Consider the following 22117-nt stretch of genomic DNA (forward strand, 5'->3'; position numbering starts at 1 on the left):
GATACCTAGTCAGTTGTATAGGGAAAGGGGATACCTAGTCAGTTGTATAGGGAAAGGGGGATACCTAGTCAGTTGTATAGGGAAAGGGGGATACTTTATTAACCCAACCTCTCTGAATCAGAGATCTGCAGGGGGCTGACTTTATTTGATTTATTTCACCTTTATTTAACCAGGTAGGCAAGTTTAGAACAAGTTCTCATTTACAATTGCGACCTGGCCAAGATAAAACAAGCAGTTTGACACATACAACAACACAGAGTTACACATGGAGTAAAACAAACATATAGTCAAACAAACAAACAATAATATAGTAGAAAGATACGTCTATATACAAAGTGAGCAAATGAGGTGAGATAAGGGAGGTAAAGGCAAAAAAAAGCCATGGTGGCGAAGTAAATACAATATAGCAAGTAAAACACGAATGGTAGATTTGTAGTGGAAGAAAGTGGAAATAATGGGGTGCAAAGGAGCAAAATAAATAAATAAATACAGTAGGGGAAGAGATAGTTGTTTGGGCTAAATTATAGACTTAATCGACATCCATGTCTATAGGGGTTTGTAATAGAAAATGAATGCGTCAAAACGAATGTAGACGTCAATAAATGCATTTTATATAGCTTCCAAAATATTTTTACAATATTGAGGAGTACCAAGATGGCTTCAGTACAGCGCCCCCTGTCAGTCATCCACGGTGTATACACATCATTGGATCGCACGAACCTTCCGTCTCGCCATGCCGGTGTGTCCAAGCTACTGCGCGTGAGCACCACAACGTGTTTTGAGAAGAAGAAAAAAAGGTCACGAACTCTGACCCTCCCTGAAGCAGCAGCAGACAGAAAAAAAAAACAATTAGCATTAATTTATTAAAACATCGACACACAATACGAGAGAACCGCACAATAACAGGTAAGACAACTGGATTGTGCGCGCAAAAGCTCATATCAAAACGACACGTTGGTCAACTCTGTCATGTATCACAAGGAGGAAGAATACATTTGCCAAGCCAGCAGCTTAAACTGCCATTAGCTAACGTAGCTAGCAGCCTTAACTAACGGTTCCGGACCAAGACAGTGCAGCAAAACCGGCAAGTAAGGATATTATATCAAAACCACACGGATATTCGGTGTTATAACACCAAATGTAATTAAATCTGACCTTAAATCAAACAAATCGCTATTCGTGTGCCAGTTATTGGTTAAAACTTGTTCGCTCGGTAGCGTGTGTTGTGTGTGAATCCTGTGCGCAGATGCTAAGTAACGTTAGCGATCTTCGAACTAGCGCGAATAAGGTGTCCAGATTTCAGGAACTAATGTTTGTAAGTATGAACACAACCAGCTAGCTAAATGTTGAATTTTAACGGAGTAACGATAACGTTAAATCGTTGCAAATGTGTGCGATCTGAGCCTTGTTGCCAAACGCGATAGTCCCGCCGTTCGCTGTGTTCTCCTATGGGGCCTTGAACCCTAGCGTTCTTTAACCCTTCAATGTTGACCTTTCACCCACAGGAAAAGAAATACCTTTATCTTCCGCATCGATTTTAAATAACTACTAGACCAGAGCTTATTTGTTGTGCTTACACCCATGGTTATTTATGTATAACGAGCTACATTTTGTGCGATATTTATCAACTTGGCGTAGAAGGCCAAAAATCCAGAAGCTAGCTAACGTTAGCTTAGCACGCTAGGCCGTGCGACATTGCATTTCACGGTGTGCGCCACAGTTAACTAACGTTAGCCAGCTAACATGTCAATAGTACACCAAGTTGCTCATATAACCCTGCATCTCCCAAAAGTTAACTAGCTGCGCAACATTTACTTTAACTCAACCCTGTTTGCTCACATAAGAAGCCATGAACTTCCTAGGTAGCTTCCTGTATTTGATTCTTTCTAGCTAAGTTAGCTAGATAGCTAGTTGAAGTTAGGACATGGGCACCTCAAAACATGTTTCACTGTCACATTTTAATGTCACGTGCACAAGTACAGTGAGATGTCCAAATGTTGCTAGAACTGGCCCATGTTCACACACATGTAAAGATCACTGTATGAGTCCCACTCATTGTATGCATATACATACTGTTTCCTGATGTTGTCTTCCTTATGCAATGCACAACAAAAAGCTTTCAATGCAGATTTTCTCAACCTTGACTCTACTGAAACCTTGCTTTGATCACAACATATTTATTTTTGATTATGAATGCATACCCTTGAGTAACTACTAACTGTGTGAAACATTCCTTCCCTCTACTGCAGTTTGATGTGCCTCATGGGGCTTTGATGTGAGCAGCAGAAGGAAACAGAATCGGCGTCATGGACGGACACACTCAGAGGATTCAGCTGGTCTCAGCTGACGGTGGCATGATGGGACATCGTATCCAGGTAATATAATGAACCGGGACCCTTAGACATGGCTGTAGACTCCAGTGGCGTGACATCCATGTCTCAGGTCATCTCTTCTCCCTAGGTCAAGGCTTTTATGAGTCAACATATGCATGGCTAGTAGCTTCGTATGACTTTAAGGTTAGCAAGTAGTAGAACTAATAGCTTCAGGGTTGGATTCCATTGGAAAGGTACGGGACACTATAAACAGAATACTGTTTATCATCAGCATTCAACAACCCTTAATGGAGATTATTAGCTTCAGACAGTATCCTAACCAGGGGTTGGAACCGGTTTAGGGAACAGATCTGAAAATAGAAAAATAATGCACATTTTCAAGGAACAGAAACAGAACCTGGAACAAAAGTGATCCATACTGTTCTGGAAAAGAACCGTCATTTTAAAATAATGGGAAATGGTTAATAACGTTCTTTTACGTTCCAGGCATTTTTCTAATTCCACGTAAAAACGCAACATAGCACCTATGCAAAGCCCCGACTTTGTCATTCAACGTATTCCAGTATCTGTCTGCAAGCTGAAAATCATTGCCGGTGTGTGTGTTTAGGCTACCTGCCCCTCCCCCATCAGAAGCATAGGCTACTGTACTGACATTACTAACGTGATTCATAAGATGGGGATAAAATTTAGCTACAGAAGAATGGATTAACTTTGTCAATGCTAATTAAGGATACTGAAGCCCAAGTTATCACGTTTCACGTTGGATTTATTAACTACAAAAAGGTAAAACTTGTTTTTAATTCTGGTGCCGCTCTTCACCCACAAGGTAACAAGATGCCCAGTGTTTCAAGCCTCCTCAACCCTCTCTCACTCTTTCCCCACCCACAAAATGTCAGTCGCATCTTGCGCCATAGGTTATACTTGTCTGTCCATCACGCATGTAAACAACTAGCTTGCCTGCTTTATCCGCACTGATTGGTGAAGTAATTGATTTTGGTTTCAAACTGGTTCAGGACTTTATTTTGCTGGTCAGAACAGTGGGACGGACCCAAAAAATAGTGGTTCTGTTCTGAATGAAACAATAAAAAAAAAAAAAAAAACGGAGCATATTAGCTTCAGACCCAATATTACTTGTTGGTTTCTGTAATTCTCATTTGACTTGACTCTTCTCCTCCCCTTCCCCTCCAGATCGTGACGGACCAGTCGACGGGCCAGAAGATCCAGATCGTGACGGCGTTGGAGCAGGGTTCTGGTGGCAAGCAGCAGTTTATCCTGGCTAATGCAGACTACTCTACGCCAGGCAAGGTAATCCTAGCCAAGCAAGAGGCCTCGTCCCCGGGAAAGGTGATCCTGGCAGCCCCAGACGGTTCAGGGGTCAACCAGCTGCTGTTTGCCTCACCTGACCTGTCCGGCCAGCAGATCCAGGTAGAGGCCTTGACCTGCACCACCAATGATTAGTCTAGTCAGCAGATGTCAAACTGTATCCATGGAGGGTAGTTTCTACAGGCTTAGACAAGTACTTGATTTATCAATTAATGTCACTGACTAGTTTGGAACTCACCTGGTTGTTTAAGTCGTAGACCTTTACACTCATACCCGTAAACGGGTCGAAAATGTCAGATTTGGGCACTGATAAGCGCCTAAATTGGAACGTAGTGACTGTACAGGAAATGACGTCAGAGCTCTGGCTCTGTGCTTCACAGCTCTGTATGGGTTTTGATTGACAGCCATTCTGAACTTGAGCACTGTGCGACAAGAAGTTGCCCCCATTCGTCCTGCTAATTGGACAACTTTTGCACCTTTCTTGTTGTCTGTGTGAGGAGAAATGCTGTAAATTTAGAGAACTCTGTGTATTTTGAAAGATGAGACAAGGATTATAATAAATACCGCTTTGCTGTCATACAAGCAAACCAAACACCCATAAGCCCAAATGTGCACTTTACATTTCCATATCATAAAACTCATGTCATACACAGTGTCAATGTTTATGATCACTATGTTTGATGTACAGTTACAAGATGACATGGCGTCATAGAGCCCCACAGTGGAGGTGTCATAATACCCATAAAACCTAGCGGTCAAACAGGGAAATTTGTTTTCCACCATAAATTTTTCCCATAGAGAGTTTAGGAAACACTTAAAATAAGGGCTGTGTTTCGTGTAGGCTTACCCTGGCGAGACTTTTTGATAACCATGTAAATCTCTCGGACAAGGTGAGTTTTATCAATTTATTCAGCTCTATTTACTCTCAGATTCGAAAATGCTAATTAGAATTAAATTAGACATCATGCAAGACTACAAATCCCTGCAAGCTCCTGCACGTCATCTCTAGCTGACACCTTTGCTAACAGGTATTGTGTCAATTTAAAACTTGAACAAAACAGTTCACAGAATTATCATTTTAAAGAAATGTAGCCAATTTATTCATTACTAAATTTAGCTAACATTACATGGTTAATCCAGAGATTCTTACCCTTTCCTCGATTCGGCAGTCTCCTCCAGATCATCATGGCATTTGTAGTTTTTTTTTATGATAGTCACACTAGAAGATAATTAGCATTTCATTATTGTGGGGAAAATACAGGTCACCTTGTCCTAGAGAGATTTACAGTTATCAAAACGTCACACCAGGGTAAGCCTTCACAAAACACAGACGTTATTTATAGGGGTTCTAAAAATCTCCTATGGGAAAAATGAATAATGGAACCATTTCCTGAACAGAATGAGCCTATGTTTGTTTATTGTGAAGAACATTTTCCGTGGAACACGGACCTGAATGCACACATGGCTCCTTTCTATGAGCAGCAAAATTATATTTCTCTGAATTGCCCAGTGAAAGCCTAACACTGTAAGATTTAATTTTATAACTTAGCTAGTCATGTTGCCAATAGAACAAGCTTTCAAATGATGCCCACCTGACCCAGATTGGGATTTATAATGGGCTGTTTTTGGATTGCGTAAACAACAACTGTAATTGTGTGACGGTGGGGATGAAGGATTGTGTTCCAACCTAAACAACTGCAAGTGTGCTTTCTCTAGTTCCTCAACGGCACAGCTAGGAGAGCTTAAAAAACACCTTATGGTTGAAGACTCTTCTTTAAATCATAAAAGTTCATTGAAATGATGTAGGGACTGTGCACACTTTAAAGAGGTGTGTGTGTGTGTGTGTGGCCACTTGAAGACACCAGTTACTCCTCTGACTCAAACCCTTGTCATTTCTTTGTGTCTTATCTACACCACATTTTCCAGGAATATTCTTATCACGTTATTGAATGTATGTAGAGTATTTTCACATTTCGTTATCACTATTACTACTTTTCTTATTTCTTCTGTAAGAAAAACATTTAAGTGTAATACTAGAAGTTAAATGATACTCGGACATTAATAGAATGGAAGAATCAAATAGTTAATAATCTGGCTACAGACATTTACATTTTTACAATTATGTCATTTAGCAGACGCTCTTATCCAGAGCGACTTACAGTAGTGAATGTGTACATGTTGATATTTGTTTGTGCTGGTCCCCCGTGGGAATTGCACCCACAACCATGGCGTTGCAGGTGCCAAAACAGCTTCTAATTGGCTCATTCACACCTCTCCCCTGAAACTATTCCCCAGGTCATTTCTGTAAATGAGAATGTGTTCTCAGTCAACTTACCCAGTAAAATAAATTAAAGCAACAACACAATTTAAAGTCCTATGGGGAAAGGTCCTACAAGCATTAGAAACAGCATTGGGTGTGGATACAGTGGGAACATGTTGATCTGAGGAAGTGTGATGTCATTCATGTTTGTTGAAATGTATGTAAATGTTAAGTTGTCTGTTGTTTTGTCTACATATGTTTTCTGTTGTAAAGAAAAGGAACTGAAGTAAAATAGATTTCATTGTAGCCCTACCCATATAGGCCAATACCCATGTGTAGAGAAATGGTTCCTCCATGGAATGAGTTTGACACCCCTGGTCTAGTCTTACTTTGTACATACTTAGACTATTGCTGTTAGTCACAAAAGGCTGGTTTCCCTAGGGCAGATTAAAGCTACAATCTGGCCGTTTTGGTATACAGCTGATGGATGGGGTCACACCTCTCTAATTCATATTAGCCAGCGCTCTGGATGAGACTGGCAGTCCATTTAGTCCAGGACTATGCTTAATCTGTCAGGGAAACGGGCCCTAAAAGTACCTTTGACATCTGATATGAATGGCTGTTTTGCTCTTTTTTTTGTGTGTGTTGTATTTCCAGTTTGTGACAGAAGGGTCAGACCAGGCACTTGCCAAGCCTGTGGTGGAGTACTGTGTGGTGTGTGGAGACAGGGCCTCAGGTAGGAAGGAAATACAGTTGAACTTGAACAGACACACGCACACACTCTCTTCTCCTTATGTGACTGACTCTGTTCCTCCTTCTCCTTCCCCAGGCCGTCACTACGGGGCAGTGAGCTGTGAGGGCTGTAAGGGCTTCTTCAAGCGCAGCATCAGGAAGAACCTGGTTTATACATGTCGGGGGTCTGGAGAGTGTGTCATCAACAAGCACCATAGAAACCGCTGCCAGTACTGCAGACTGCAGCGCTGCATGGTCCTGGGCATGAAACAGGACTGTGAGTACCTGCCCCAGTCACTTACTGACGTTCACATACTGATATATCATGTTGATCAAACATGGAAATCAAGGAATCATGTCCTCTCTATTTGTGTCAACATCTGCAGTGTTCCACAATGCTCTGAGTTGCTTTTATTAGACAATATGTTTGAGAGGGATCGGTTTGGGCAAGGTTGAGGTGCAGAATCGCTAATATTGATGGCATTATTTGGGATGGGGTTTTGTAAATCAGTGATTCTGCCCAGTCTGACTGTAATGTAGTCAATCTGTGAATCAGCATGTACATTAGCTATCATGGTGGATCAACTCTCCCCTTCTCTCTGTGTGTAGCTGTCCAGTGTGAGAGGAAGCCGGTGGAGGTCTCCAGAGAGAAGTCTATCAACTGTGCTGCGTCTACAGAAAAGATCTACATCAGGAAGAACCTGTGTAGTCCCCTGGCTGCCACGCCCACCTTCGTCACTGACAAGGAGACCGCCAGGTACTACAAGGAGACAGCCAGGTACTACAGCTGGCTTAAAGGGCCCCATTCACACTGAGCAATGACGGGGCCAACGACTAGCGTCACTACTCTGGACGGTTCTGACCTAGAATATGTGGACAACTTCAAATACCTAGGTGTCTGGCTAGACTGTAAACTCTCCTTCCAGACTCATATTAAACATCTCCAATCCAAAATTAAAATCGGCTTCCTATTTCGCAACAAAGCATCCTTCACTCATGCTGCCAAACATGCCCTCGTAAAACTGACCATCCTATCGATCCTTGACTTCGGCGACGTCATTTACAAAATAGCCTCCAACACTCTACTCAGACTACATCCAATTTGCTATCACAGTGCCATGCGTTATGTCAACCAAAGCCCCATATACTACCCACCACTGTGACCTGTATGTTCTCGTTGGCTGACCCTCGTTACATATTTGTCGCCAAACCCACTGGCTCCAGGCCATCTATAAGTCTTTCCTAGGTAAAGCCCTGCCTTATCTCAGCTCACTGGTCACCATAGCAACACCCACCCATAGCACGTGCTCCAGCAGGTATATCTCACTGGTCATCCCCAAAGCCAACACTTCCTTTGGCCGCCTTTCCTTCCAGTACTCTGCTGCCAATGACTGGAACAAATTGCAAAAATCACTGAAGCTGGAGACTTATATCTCCCTCACTAACTTAAGCATCAGCTGTCAGAGCAGCTTACTGCACCTGTACACAGCCCATCTGTAAATAGCCCACCCAGCTACCTCATCCCCATATTATTTATTTATTTTACTCTTTTGGACCCCAGTATTCTCTACTTGCACATCATCTGCACGTCTATCACTCCAGTGTTAATACTAAATTGTAATTATTTTGCCACTATGACCTATTTATTTCCTTACCTCCCTAATCTTATTACATTTGCACACATTGTACATAGATTTTTCTATTGTGTTATTGACTGTACGTTTGTTTATCCCATCTGTAACTCTGTGTTGTTTTTGTCGCACTGCTTTGCTTTATCTTGGCCAGGTCGCAGTTGTAAATGAGAACTTGTTCTCAACTGGTCTACCTGGTTAAATAAAGGTGAAATAAAATTTAAAAAACTATGTATTTCAATTAGGAAGTTGGGTTGAAGTGGCTGAATATAGGCGCATGAGGGTCGTACCAAAGACGTCCTCAAAGCGCATACTCCTCCGTTAGCTCTGTGTGGGACGCATTGCCAGGTTAGGTGATCATTCCATCTAGGGCACAGTTTTTCTGGATTTATTTATCTGGATTTTGCTTATCGGACACGATTAATTGCATAGAATGAATAGAACGTGAGTCCCCATTCAAGTCAATGATTAGTCTGTTCTGTTCATTCTATTTCTATGCATTTAATCTTATCAGTGAGATGGATCACTTTTGAAAAACTGGGCTCAGGTCATCAGCAGGTATCAGCCAATTTTAACTCGTGAGCCAACATTCCATAACTGTAGGTGGCAGTAAATTGCCAACCATGGCTTTATACATGTTCAAACAAGACACTCCGGGTGGCAGTAATGCACACTTTGTTTATTTACCAACTCTTAGAAGTAGTAGTAGAAGAAGAACATTGAGTACTTCAAAATGGAAATGACCTAAATGTTCTCACAGGAGCCATAATGGAACAGATACAAAGAAGAGGCCTCTTTCATTCTCTATGTCAGGCAGGGCCTAAAACATATATATTTTTTTATAACAGCCACTGAGGCATGTAGATTAAACAATCTACCAGCCACTCTGATTTTTTTACCAACCAAAATATTTGATTTGCCATGATTACACCCCAAAAAATGGATGAGCATGCTTAGTAATGTTTCTAAAACAAGAAATGTATTTATAGTAAGAAGTAATATTACTAGATTTTATTTAATATTCTGTGACCTAAGTATTTTAACAAAAATATCAGACAAATGTCTAGCTGCTCCTTTAACGTTACCTTAGTAACAAGGCCACTTGAGTCATCGTGTGTGCCTGTGAGAATGTCTCCAACGATGTCTTTTTTTGCTAGCAGTGGGAGCATACTCAAACAGAAAATCAGCTAAGCTTGTGAACAAAACAATGTAATTAGCCAAGGAACATGAGGAACAAGTCTCACTTCAGTAGATGTTCGAGTAAATTGGACCAACTTTTATGCCTGTGCCCATTGTGTCTAAAAACAAATATTTCAGTGCTCACTGCTCCCCAGAAAGGCAGTGTTGCTGCGCGAGGTGGGATAGCTATAATGTTAGGATTCAGATTTCTTTGTGCATTACCAAAATGGCAGAAATACTTTGAAAACAGCTATCTGCAGCATTTATTTAGCTATAAATTACAACTGCCACTGCCCATACTTGACTATTTCTATTAAAGCCTTGCACTGTAGAGCCCAGAGTGTTGCCACGCCAACGTGGCTGGCGAATTAGACATTCTTTACCGCCAATGCCAAAATCTACCCGCGTTTGGCAGGTGGTGGGTGTTAATTTTAGGCTCTGATGCCATGGTTATTTGTCGTCGTTCCCCCCCCACCCACCCCACCCCAAGTTTTCTGAGCCAAAAAAACAACAACATTTGAAATGATTATGCTTTAAATATTATATCTGTTTGGGCTTCTTGCGGTCAATTTGCAGTGTATACATTATTAGTCATTATGTTCTGGTCCCCCGAACATTCGCTCAAGAAATGATCGACCTGTGGCTGACCCCTGCTTCAGCAGTGGCAATTGGCATAATAGGTGTCTCCTCCCCTTCATCTGATTGGACAATACTTGACAGGTGAAAACAACATGGTGGTAGTAGCTCACCATTTAGACTGGGGTTCACTTGATGGTTTTCATTCAGATCATTGCAGATGAAGACAAGGAGATGTGGAGAGCGTTAACAGAATGAGGACCACCTATTTCCACCAACCAACTATACAGCCATTTGAGATCTCTGTGATTAGAAGGTAGAATTGAAATGTGTTTGTGTTTGCAGGTCAGCCAGTTTGCTGGAGTCGAGCATGCTCCTGAACATCCAGCAGCCTTTTCCCAAGCTAGAGAACACCATCCTGGTCCCCACATCCCCTGAATCGGTGAGTAATTGCAGCACACAACAGATGGCTCGCTTTCATTTGGTAATTGCTAAGGCAGTGTTTCACAACCCTGGTCTTCCAGTTCCCCCAACAGTACACATTCGTACAACCACACATGATAATTCTCATGCCCTCAATGAGTTAAATGAGGTGTGCTTGTCCAAGGCTACAACAACGTGTACTGTTGGGGGTACTGGAGGACCAGGGCTGGGGAACACTGTTGGGGGTACTGGAGGACCAGGGTTGGGGAACACTGTTGGGGGTACTGAAGAACCAGGGTTGGGGAACACTGTTGGGGGTACTGGAGAACCAGGGTTGGGGAACACTGTTGGGGGTACTGAAGAACCAGGGTTGGGGAAACACTGTTGGGGGTACTGGAGGACCAGGGCTGGGGGTACTGGAGGACCAGGGTTGGGGAACACTGTTGGGGGTACTGGAGGACCAGGGCTGGGGGTACTGGAGGACCACGGCTGGGGGTACTGGAGGACCAGGGTTGGGGAACACTGTGCTAAGGGTTGGTATATTATCAAGAACATGTTCTTTAAAATCTGATCCAAAACATTTGCAAATAACAAAGTTGCCATTGTCAATAAAACACACATAATTAACATTCTTTAATAGATAGCTTTGTGTGTGTTGTTCATTGGCATCTGCGTGTTGTTCATTGGCATCTGCGTTATTTGCAACATTTTCAAACCCGATTCAACAGAACATTTTCTAAACAGATTCCACAGCACATGATTGAGAATATAGTATTCTGTTGCTAATATGTCATTCTGACCTGGCTCCCTCAAGAACCTCCTACACAGTCTCTAATACAAAATGTGTGATAGACAATATCCTGTGTGCCCCTAGGTAGAATGATCTGGCTTTTCAGGATGACATTTACAACATCTAGCAATTCAATCTTAAAATCATGAATGGATAAAGTAGCATATATACAGTTGAAGTCGGAAGTTTACATATATTTAGGTTGGGGTCATTAAAATTTGTTTTTCAACCACTCCACAAATTTCTTGTTAACACACAAACTAGAGTTTTGGCAAGTCGCTTAGGACATCTACTTTGTGCATGACACAAGTAATTTTTCCAACAATTTTTTTATAGGCAGATTATTTCACTTTTCTTTTTACAGACAGATTAATTCACTCTGTCACAATTCCAGTCTGTCAGAAGTTTACATACACTAAGTTCACTGTGCCTTTAAACTGCTTGGAAAATGTCAGAAAATGATGTCACAGCTTTAGAAGCTTCTGATAGACTAATTGACAACATTTGAGTCAATTGGAGGTGTACCTGTGGATGTATTTCAAGGCCTATCTTCAAACTCAGTGCCTCTTTGCTTGACATCATGGGAAAATCAAAAGAAATCAGCCAAGACCTCAGAAAAAAAATTGTAGATCTCCACAAGTCTTGTGCATCCTTGGGAGCAATTTCCAAACGCCTGAAGGTACCACGTTCATCTGTACAAACAATAGTACGCAAGTATAAACACCATGGGACCACGCAGCCGTCATACCGCTCAGGAAGGAGACGCGTTCTGTCTCCTAGAGATGAATGTACTTTGGTGCGAAAAGTGCAAATCAATCCCAGAACAACAGCAAAGGACCTTGTGAAGATGCTGGAGGAAAGAGGTACAAAAGTATCTATATTCACAGTAAAACGAGTCCTATATCGACATAACCTGAAAGGCCGCTCAGCAAGGAAGAAGCCACTGCTCCAAAACCGCCATAAAAAAAGCCAGACTATGTTTTGCAACTGCACATGGGGACAAAGATTGTACTTTTTGGAGAAATGTCCTCTGGTCTGGTGAAACAAAAATAGAACTGTTTGGCTATCATGACCATAATGTTTGGAGGAAGAACACCATCCCAACCGTGAAGCACGGGGGTGGCAGCATCATGTTGTGGGGGTGCTTTGCTGCAGGAGTGACTGGTCCACTTCACAAAATAGATGGCATCATGAGGAAGGACAATTATGTGGATATATTGAAGCAACATCTCAAGACATCAGTCAGGAAGTTAAAGCTTGGTCGCAAATGACCCAAGCATACTTCCAAAGTTGCGGCAAAATGGCTTAAGGACAACAAAGTCAAGGTATTGGAGTGGCCATCACAGAGCCTTGACCTCAATCCTATAGAAAATTTGTTGGCAGAACTGAAAAGCGTGTGCGAGCAAGGAGGCCTACAAACCTGACTCAGTTATACCAGCTCTGTCAGGAGGAATGGGCCAAAATTCACCCAACTTATTGTGGGAAGCTTGTGGAAGGCTACCCAAAATGTTTAACCCAAGTTAAATAATTTAAAGGCAATGCTACCAAATACACTCAATTAGTATGTAAACTTCTGACCCACTGGGAATGTGATGAAAGAAATAAAAGCTGAAATAAATCATTCTCTCTACTATTATTCTGATATTTCACATTCGTAAAGTAAAGTGGTGATCCTAACTGACCTAAGACAGGGCATTTTTACTCTGATTAAATATCAGGAATTGTGAAAAACTGAGTTTAAATGTATTTGGCTAAGGTTTATGTAAACTTCAACTGTAGCTGTCTGTAATAACTTTAAAGATGAGGTGATTAATAGATATTTTTTGGTTATTAATAATGGAGCTGATTGTCCCTGGTGCCCCTCCGTAGAATGACCCGTGTCAGGACGACCTGAGCACGCTGGCCAACGTGGTGACGTCACTGGCCCACCTGAACAAGGCCCGGGAGATAAACGATGTTACCGACAACAACGAGCTGATGGGCGCGGAAGACACCCTTAGCAATGGAGACAGCTCTATGACGGATCTCCAAGGAGACGAACAGACTGCCTGTGACATCACCCGGTGAGGAGAGGTTTCATACAGGATTTTTTAAATTTTTTTTTCATGATAAACTTTTTATAAAATGTTAATATAGCCTAAAAAGTCAAGGACACAAAACACCAATACAACTATAGTACAGTCAATTGTGTAATATCATTATGCTACATGAATTGACTAATAGCCGTACTGATCTTATAACCGATAGGTGTATTAGATGTTCTGAGTGTACCAGAAGGATTTTTGGGGTTCTGTATATTATGGGGCTCAAATTGAATCTTTCTGCCACTTTTCAACCTCATATTCATTATCTTCAGCACCAAACCCACATAGTGCTTTTCCCTCACTGGTCCTGTATGTGAATACAGTGCTTTTCCCTCACTGGTCCTGTATGTGAATACAGTGCTTTTCCCTCACTGGTCCTGTATGTGAATACAGTGCTTTTCCCTCACTGGTCCTGTATGTGAATACAGTGCTTTTCCCTCACTGGTCCTGTATGTGAATACAGTGATTTTCCCTCACTGGTCCTGTATGTGAATACAGTGCTTTTCCCTCACTGGTCCTGTATGTGAATACAGTGCTTTTCCCTCACTGGTCCTGTATGTGAATACAGTGCTTTTCCCTCACTGGTCCTGTATGTGAATACAGTGCTTTTCCCTCACTGGTCCTGTATGTGAATACAGTGCTTTTCCCTCACTGGTCCTGTATGTGAATACAGTGTTTTTCCCTCACTGGTCCTGTATGTGAATACAGTGCTTTTCCCTCACTGGTCCTGTATGTGAATACAGTGCTTTTCCCTCACTGGTCCTGTATGTGAATACAGTGCTTTTCCCTCACTGGTCCTGTATGTGAATACAGTGCTTTTCCCTCACTGGTCCTGTATGTGAATACAGTGCTTTTCCCTCACTGGTCCTGTATGTGAATACAGTGCTTTTCCCTCACTGGTCCTGTATGTGAATACAGTGCTTTTCCCTCACTGGTCCTGTATGTGAATACAGTGCTTTTCCCTCACTGGTCCTGTATGTGAATACAGTGCTTTTCCCTCACTGGTCCTGTATGTGAATACAGTGCTTTTCCCTCACTGGTCCTGTATGTGAATACAGTGCTTTTCCCTCACTGGTCCTGTATGTGAATACAGTGCTTTTCCCTCACTGGTCCTGTATGTGAATACAGTGCTTTTCCCTCACTGGTCCTGTATGTGAATACAGTGCTTTTCCCTCACTGGTCCTGTATGTGAATACAGTGCTTTTCCCTCACTGGTCCTGTATGTGAATACAGTGCGTTTCTATGATTTGTGGTTAAAAAGAGAAGAAAGGTCCTAAAGAAATGCTTCTCTGTGACATCACAAGATGGGATTAAATGTTTTTTTTTTTACACTCAAAACCTTCCACGAGTTTCCAGCCAGAGGGAGGGTATTTTCTTGCTTCCTACGTCACCGCAAATCTCTTAGTGTTTGAAAATCTCTGTTTTTAAAATGTTTTAACTCATGGGGTAGAGTTTTTTTTTTACTTAATATAAGTTTATGTGAAAACAGCAGACACTGGTACTGTGCTGGAGATAATGAACGTAAGGTTGAAAAGTGGTGGAATTGCCCTTTAAGGTTCTTAGTTTGACTTGCCGGAGGGGGGGGTGTGTGTGTGTGTGTGTGTGTGTGTGTGTGTGTGTGTGTGTGTGTGTGTGTGTGTGCGCATGCTTAATTAGGTTGCGCCAGACTCGCTGGTTTCAGATTTGTCATCAGAATAACCTTACTGTTAAGCTTGTGTTCTTAGGTAATGTGTTCATCACTGAATCTCAGGTTTACAAAGGAACCGCATTATGATCAGATCTGTTCTTTTATCTATTCATCTTTCCTTAATCCCTCTCTCCTCACCTCCTTCTCAAAATGTATTGAAGAAGGTCTGAGGGGAGGGAACGGTTGAGATGTAGCTGTGGAGATGATGGGTTTTGGACCAATCAAGTTCCAGGAAAAGACTAGACGGTGGAGCCCTCTTAGGGATTATGAACTGATCTGTCCATTTTGTCTCCCCCACCACCCAGAGCGTTTGACACTCTGGCCAAGGCCCTGAACCCTGGGGACGGCTCAGCAGGAGACTCTCTGGAAGCCACCATGCAGCTGATGTCAGGAGACCAGTCTGGCCCCGTGGTGGAGCTGGAGGGGCCTCTACTCTCAGACAGCCACGTCCCCTTCAAGGTGAGGGTCTGGGGCCAACGCCCGTAACACCAAGAGTCCATCCCAAATGGCACCCTATTCCCTATATAGTGCGCTTCTTTTGACCAGAGCCCAATGGGTCTGGGTTAAAAGTAGTGCACTATATAGGGAATAGGGTGCCATTTGGGACACTGCACCTCTCAACGGGACAGGAGCTTACCATAACACCTGATTGAAAGTTCATTCAAATCAAAGTTTATTTCTCACGTGTGCCGAATACAACAGTGAAATGCTTACTTACAGGCTCTAACCAATAGTGCAAAAAAGGTATAAGGTGAACAATAGGTAAGTAAAGAAATAAAAACAACAGTAAAAAGACAGTTGAAAATAAGAGTAGCGAGGCTATATACAGGTAGAGGTTAGTCAGGCTGATTGAGGTAGTATGTACATGTAGATATGGTTAAAGTGACTATGCATATATGATGAACAGAGAGTAGCAGCAGCGTAAAAGAGGGGTTGGTGGGTGGCGGGACACAATGCAGATTGCCCGGTTAGCCAATGTGTGGGGGCACTGGTTGGTCGGGTCAATTGAGGTAGTATGTACATGAATGTATATATGATAAACAGAGAGTAGCAGCAGCGTAAAAGAGGGGTTGGGGGGGGCACACAATGCAAATAGTCCTGGTAGCCATTTGATTACCTGTTCAGAAGTCTTATGACTTGGGGGTAAAAACTGTTGAGAAGCCTTTTTGTCCTAGACTTGGCACTCCGGTACTGCTTGCCATGCGGTAGTAGAGAGAACAGTCTATGACTGGGGTGGGTGGGGTCTTTGACAAGTTTTAGGGCTTTCCTCTGACACCGCCTGGTATAGAGGTCCTGGATGGCAAGCAGCTTAGCCCCAGTGATGTACTGGGCCGTACACACTACCCTCTGAAGTGCCTTGCGGTCGGAGGCCGAGCAATTAAAGTATCTCAGTGTGTCTTTAAAAAGAGTGATTCAAGAATCATGAGGGACTAAGCCAGGATTAATAAAGTGTACTTAATTAATGAATCAAGTTTCAGACTTGTCTCTAATGATGTCTAGGCCCATTCTTTCTCCCTCATGTCATGCCGTCTCTCTTTCTCTATCGCTACCTCATGTTTAACATGTTTGGAATGGTTGGAGTAGTGGTAGGATTGTGAGGCTGAGACGTTTAGAAACTGCTCAAGTCTCTCCTATCTATTTATCTCTCTCTTATCTATCGCTCTCTCTATCCCTCTATCTCTAGCTGATGATGCCGTTGCCCATGCCGGAGTACCTTAATGTGAACTACATCTGTGAGTCAGCCTCGCGACTCCTCTTCCTGTCCATGCACTGGGCACGCTCCATACCTGCCTTCCAAGCCTTGGGGTGAGTACCTAGCTACGTGCGTACCGCTGTGATTCTATTAGTCTACATTCATCTATCTAATGTAGTTGTAAACTTATATATCTGTTTAACCAAAATGCAGATCAATTGTGTGTGTTATCCTCCATGATTTTAAAATAGTGTATCCATTCTGTTAAATTATCAAATACAATGCTAAATCATCAAGTAAAAATATACCTTATCATATTAAATATAGTTTAGCGTGGAGGAGTGGTATATTGGCCAATTATCACAAACCCCCGAGGTGCCTAATTGCTATTATAAACTGATTACAAATGTAATTACAGCAGTACAACTAAACGTTTTGATATACCATGGCTTTCAGCCAATCAGAATTCAGGGCTCAAACCATCCAGTTTTCTAATTTAATTTCTATCTCCCAGTGGTCAGGATAATGACATTAACCTGATGAAGGCGTGTTGGAACGAGCTGTTTGCTCTGGGCCTGGCTCAATGCTCCAATGTCATGAATGTCTCCACCATCCTGGCTGCCATCATCAACCACCTTCAGACCAGCCTACAAGATGGTACAGGAGGTGATGGTAAAAATGAATACAATATTCATCACAATATTTACAATCATTGCCAGCAAGATGCTTTTAGGTCTTGGGTTTGGATTGGCATGAGGGAGGGTTGTATAACTTCATGTTCTATGTATTTCTGTTTGCTGATGATTTATTATTGCTAAATAAAAGATGAATTACCATTAAAGTGTCTACAAAGCAGCATGTATTATCATGTTTCATTGACTTGTCTCCCCCCCCCCTACAGAGAAGCTGTCCCCAGAGAGAGTGAAGCTGGTCATGGAACACATCTGGAGGATGCAGGAGTTCTGTAACAGCATGGCCAAGCTATCCCCTGACGTTTATGAATACGCCTACCTTAAAGCCATCATCCTCTTCAGCCCTGGTGAGTAGGGGGAGGAGGGGAGAAGAGAGGAGCTTTAGAGGTTAATTATGGATTGTTGTCATGAAAGAACTATGCATGATGCAACTCACTGCTGCGAAAAAGTGATATCGTTGGCCACGTCCCAGAGCATCTGCAAAGAAAAAAACAACCGCGCACAAAATCATCACACAACGCCCACCCGGCCTGGCCAAGTGTTTAACACGTCACCAACCGCATCAATAGGATGCAGTGTGACTGCTTTGAAGATGGCCTGGAACACAGCCATTGGTTTAAACATGCACACAGTGACTCTTATGCAGTAACATGACGAATTGTTCTGTGGATAAAAACTGTGTGTGTCCCTGTGGCATATTAAGCCGTCCAGTCTCGCTGCGGTACGGTTCTGGTGTGCCATGGCTGCAGACAGTGACTCTGTGGTTGTGTATGTGGCCAGCTGGGAGGTGCTGGCTGCTTTTAAGGGACCCGCTGAGACGACACGCTGACTGGCTAGATTTCTATCACACTCTGAGAAAGATGAGTCAAGATGACCATGACTGTTGGGCTGCTTCGTCTTACCCTGGTGTCTGATGGGAAAACAAAAGAGAAGGTGCCTCTGTACTTTCACACCTTCTTAGTGTAGCTGCTTGCTGCCAGTCAGCAAGGAGGGAGAGTGGGAAGAGAAGAGAACAGGCCAGCCATTATTTTTCTTTACAGTTCTGTAACCTAGGAGTTATGCCTACCTCAAAGACCTCTCTTCAGTACTGCTTGGGGGATTGGAGTAGTTTCATTATGTAAATGATGGGGGGAAAAAGTGCTGATGAAAGAGAAAAGGAAGGATATGTGATGTAATTCATTGTCGGGGAAAAGTGCTGTAATTGGTTTAAACGTGTGCACCGTATGCATCAACATGACCTGTTCTCTGCTACACACCACCACTTAGTGTAGCTAGGTGCTGCCAGTCAGACAACAGTTCCCAGATTCTCAGCAAACTATTCAAACAAAGTGATGTAACTCAGGTCTCTCTATGGGTTAACTATTTAAACAAAGGGAAATAACTCAGGTCTCTCTATGGGTTAACTATTTAAACAAAGGGAAATAACTCAGGTCTCTCTATGGGTTAACTATTTAAACAAAGGGAAATAACTCAGGTCTCTCTATGGGTTAACTATTTAAACAAAGGGAAATAACTCAGGTCTCTCTATGGGTTAACTATTTAAACAAAGGGAAATAACTCAGGTCTCTCTATGGGTTAACTATTTAAACAAAGGGAAATAACTCAGGTCTCTCTATGGGTTAACTATTTAAACAAAGGGAAATAACTCAGGTCTCTCTATGGGTTAACTATTTAAACAAAGGGAAATAACTCAGGTCTCTCTATGGGTTAACTATTTAAACAAAGGGAAATAACTCAGGTCTCTCTATGGGTTAACTATTTAAACAAAGGGAAATAACTCAGGTCTCTCTATGGGTTAACTATTTAAACAAAGGGAAATAACTCAGGTCTCTCTATGGGTTAACTATTTAAACAAAGGGAAATAACTCAGGTCTCTCTATGGGTTAACTATTTAAACAAAGGGAAATAACTCAGGTCTCTCTATGGGTTAACTATTTAAACAAAGGGAAATAACTCAGGTCTCTCTATGGGTTAACTATTTAAACAAAGGGAAATAACTCAGGTCTCTCTATGGGTTAACTATTTAAACAAAGGGAAATAACTCAGGTCTCTCTATGGGTTAACTATTTAAACAAAGGGAAATAACTCAGGTCTCTCTATGGGTTAACTATTTAAACAAAGGGAAATAACTCAGGTCTCTCTATGGGTTAACTATTTAAACAAAGGGAAATAACTCAGGTCTCTCTATGGGTTAACTATGTACATAAAGGGAGAGTTATTATCAATACTGGAGAGTTGCGCCCTTTCCTTTTGTTGAATCAAATTGTTCTGTCTGTCTTTGCCAAGAAATGTTTGATATGAAAACGCCTACTGCAAAATATAATAGACGACTATAGTGGAGGAGAACGGCGACTATAATCCCCCCCCACATTCTGAAATTGCATTTTTGTGGTCCCCCCCTGGTTTTATTATTGGAATGTGATACAAAACGAGGCAACGGTGTGCCGAGCGGTCGGGTACAAAACTATAATAGCGGTGAAATGGAAACGTGCACATTGTCAGGGACAGTTGTTTGGTAACCATGGTGACTGATTCTGTGTTTCTCTTTGCTGTAGACCACATTTCCTTTTATTTAACGTGTGTGTGTGTGTGTGTGTGTGTGTGTGTGTGTGTGTGTGTGTCGTAGACCACCCAGGTATAGACAACACCCTACAGATTGAGCGTTTCCAGGAGAAAGCCTACATGGAGCTACAGGATTATGTAACTCGTACCTACCCTGAAGACTCATATCGGTCAGTAACGTCTCATTACGCATCACTACATCTCATTACGCATCGCTACGTCTCATTATAACATCTCATTACGCATCGCTACGTCTCATTACGCATCACTACATCTCATTATAACATCTCATTATAACATCTCATTATAACATCTCACTATGTCTCACTGTACATCACTGGCAAAGCATTGTGCTCTCTCTCTCTCTGTATCACTCTCTCTCTCTCTCTCTCTCTCTGTATCACTCTCTCTCTCTCTCTCTCTCTCTGTATCACTCTCTCTCTCTCTCTCTGTATCACTCTCTCTCTCTCTCTCTCTCTCTCTCTCTCTGTATCACTCTCTCTCTCTGTATCACTCTCTCTCTCTGTATCACTCTCTCTCTCTCTCTGTATCACTCTCTCTCTCTCTCTGTATCACTCTCTCTCTCTCTCTGTATCACTCTCTCTCTCTCTCTGTATCACTCTCTCTCTCTCTCTGTATCACTCTCTCTCTCTCTGTATCACTCTCTCTCTCTCTCTGTATCACTCTCTCTCTCTCTGTATCACTCTCTCTCTCTCTCTGTATCACTCTCTCTCTCTCTGTATCACTCTCTCTCTCTCTGTATCACTCTCTCTCTCTCTGTATCACTCTCTCTCTGTATCTCTCTCTGTATCTCTCTCTGTATCACTCTCTCTCTCTCTCTGTATCACACTCTCTCTCTCTCTCTCTGTATCACTCTCTCTCTCTCTGTATCACTCTCTCTGTATCTCTCTCTCTCTCTCTCTGTATCACTCTCTCTCTCTCTGTATCACTCTCTCTCTCTCTGTATCACTCTCTCTCTCTCTGTATCTCTCTCTGTCTCTTCTCAATTAAACTGTCAAATTGAAATGCTTTATTGTCATGGAATGTATGGATATATTGTCCATTAATAACAGCCCTCCCTCTTTCCCCTCAGGTTATCCAAGCTGCTGCTTCGTCTTCCTGCCCTGCGGCTGATGAGTGCAGCGGTGACAGAGGAGCTGTTCTTTACTGGCCTCATCGGCAACGTGCAGATAGACAGCATCATCCCTTACATCCTCAAGATGGAGTCCACTGACTACAACAGCCAGGTGGGCACTGGCGTCTGACCTCTGACCTGAACCCGCTCCGACCCTGGTCTAACACGGCAACCACCAGCGTCACAAGGTCACCATGGTGAACAGCATCACCTGTTCACCATGGCAACATCACCTGCAGGCCAATGTAGGTCAAACAGCCATGGAAACGTTAACATTCTTAAGGGGGGGGTGAAACTGCAGGGTCGTGTTCATTAGGGCACACCGTTAGCAAAACGTTTTGCGACGAACAATGAAAAGGAGCATTTATTTTATTGGACAAGTTCAGGTAGTACCTGCCTGTTTTTTCCCTTTGTTTTCGGACAATTTTCTTTCCGTTTGGTGCCAACTGAACAGGAACCAGTTTGGTTGCATTTTGACCACCTCCCCTCAACAGAATCTAAAGGTTTTCTCAATGGAATCTGATGACGACTTCCTCAATGCTGAAACAATCCTCCTCTTTGCCCCCCCCCCCCCTGAATATACCTTAGCTCAGAAGACTATTTAGTACACACAGATCGAGGTTATAGCTGGCTTGCCTAGCGTTGTCCATTCACGAAATGAACTTTGAATCAGTCAAGCATCGTAGAGATGTTTTATTCATGTGTACAGCATTATTTTATTCTTCATCCTTTCGTTTTGTGTTTCTGATTTTGTTTGTATTTTGATGAGTGAACGGACAGAGGAGCCGTTTGCTTTTTTTCAACAGCTCCCTCATTTGCTTTCAACTTGCGCTTTTTTTATTTTGTAAAAATTTGAATTGCGTTTGTCATGATGATGAGGATGATGATGATATTTGGTCAGTGTATTAAGGTTATAACCATTTTTAGATGGTATAGTTTGTTTGCCAGTCCGAAGGAACAGGCTTGCATCATGAGTCGACTCTTCTTGAACGTGGAACATATGGAATATGCAACATG

The 22117-nt window shown here is 42.4% G+C and overlaps 1 protein-coding gene and 1 non-coding gene across 8 annotated transcripts; both read left to right on the forward strand.

Annotated features, from left to right (window-relative positions):
• Window positions 1-595: 595 nt before the first annotated feature.
• Window positions 596-21451, forward strand: LOC115197658 (nuclear receptor subfamily 2 group C member 1-A). 7 transcript variants are annotated; one of them, XM_029759400.1, is made up of 14 exons: window positions 596-906; window positions 2250-2375; window positions 3522-3758; window positions 6574-6652; window positions 6746-6925; window positions 7258-7426; window positions 10380-10476; window positions 13117-13310; window positions 15324-15477; window positions 16703-16824; window positions 17226-17377; window positions 17613-17750; window positions 20030-20135; window positions 21059-21451. In XM_029759400.1, exons 2-14 carry the CDS (start codon window positions 2307-2309, stop codon window positions 21228-21230), a joined length of 1869 nt encoding a protein of 622 aa, XP_029615260.1. In that variant the 5' UTR covers window positions 596-906; window positions 2250-2306; the 3' UTR covers window positions 21231-21451. The 7 variants fall into 7 exon arrangements, with proteins under 7 accessions (XP_029615260.1, XP_029615261.1, XP_029615255.1 ...); XM_029759401.1 differs by having other exon boundaries at window positions 598-906; window positions 7258-7405; window positions 17226-17383; XM_029759395.1 differs by having other exon boundaries at window positions 599-906; window positions 17226-17383.
• Window positions 18095-18226, forward strand: LOC115197848 (small nucleolar RNA SNORA70). The gene has a single exon (XR_003879088.1). It is a non-coding gene; the product is annotated as a small nucleolar RNA SNORA70 (small nucleolar RNA).
• Window positions 21452-22117: the final 666 nt, after the last annotated feature.

The sequence above is a fragment of the Salmo trutta genome, chromosome 7, assembly GCF_901001165.1.
Source record: "Salmo trutta chromosome 7, fSalTru1.1, whole genome shotgun sequence".
NCBI lineage: Eukaryota > Metazoa > Chordata > Actinopteri > Salmoniformes > Salmonidae > Salmo > Salmo trutta.

Excerpts from the sequence above, each read along its gene's own strand:
- LOC115197658 (XM_029759395.1), top strand. The coding sequence starts at position 2,307 with ATGGACGGACACACTCAGAGGATTCAGCTGGTCTCAGCTGACGGTGGC. Across the intron at positions 2,376-3,521 it reads TGATGGGACATCGTATCCAG|ATCGTGACGGACCAGTCGAC; the intron begins GTAATATAATGA and ends CTTCCCCTCCAG. Across the intron at positions 16,825-17,225 it reads CCTGCCTTCCAAGCCTTGGG|TGGTCAGGATAATGACATTA; the intron begins GTGAGTACCTAG and ends TCTATCTCCCAG.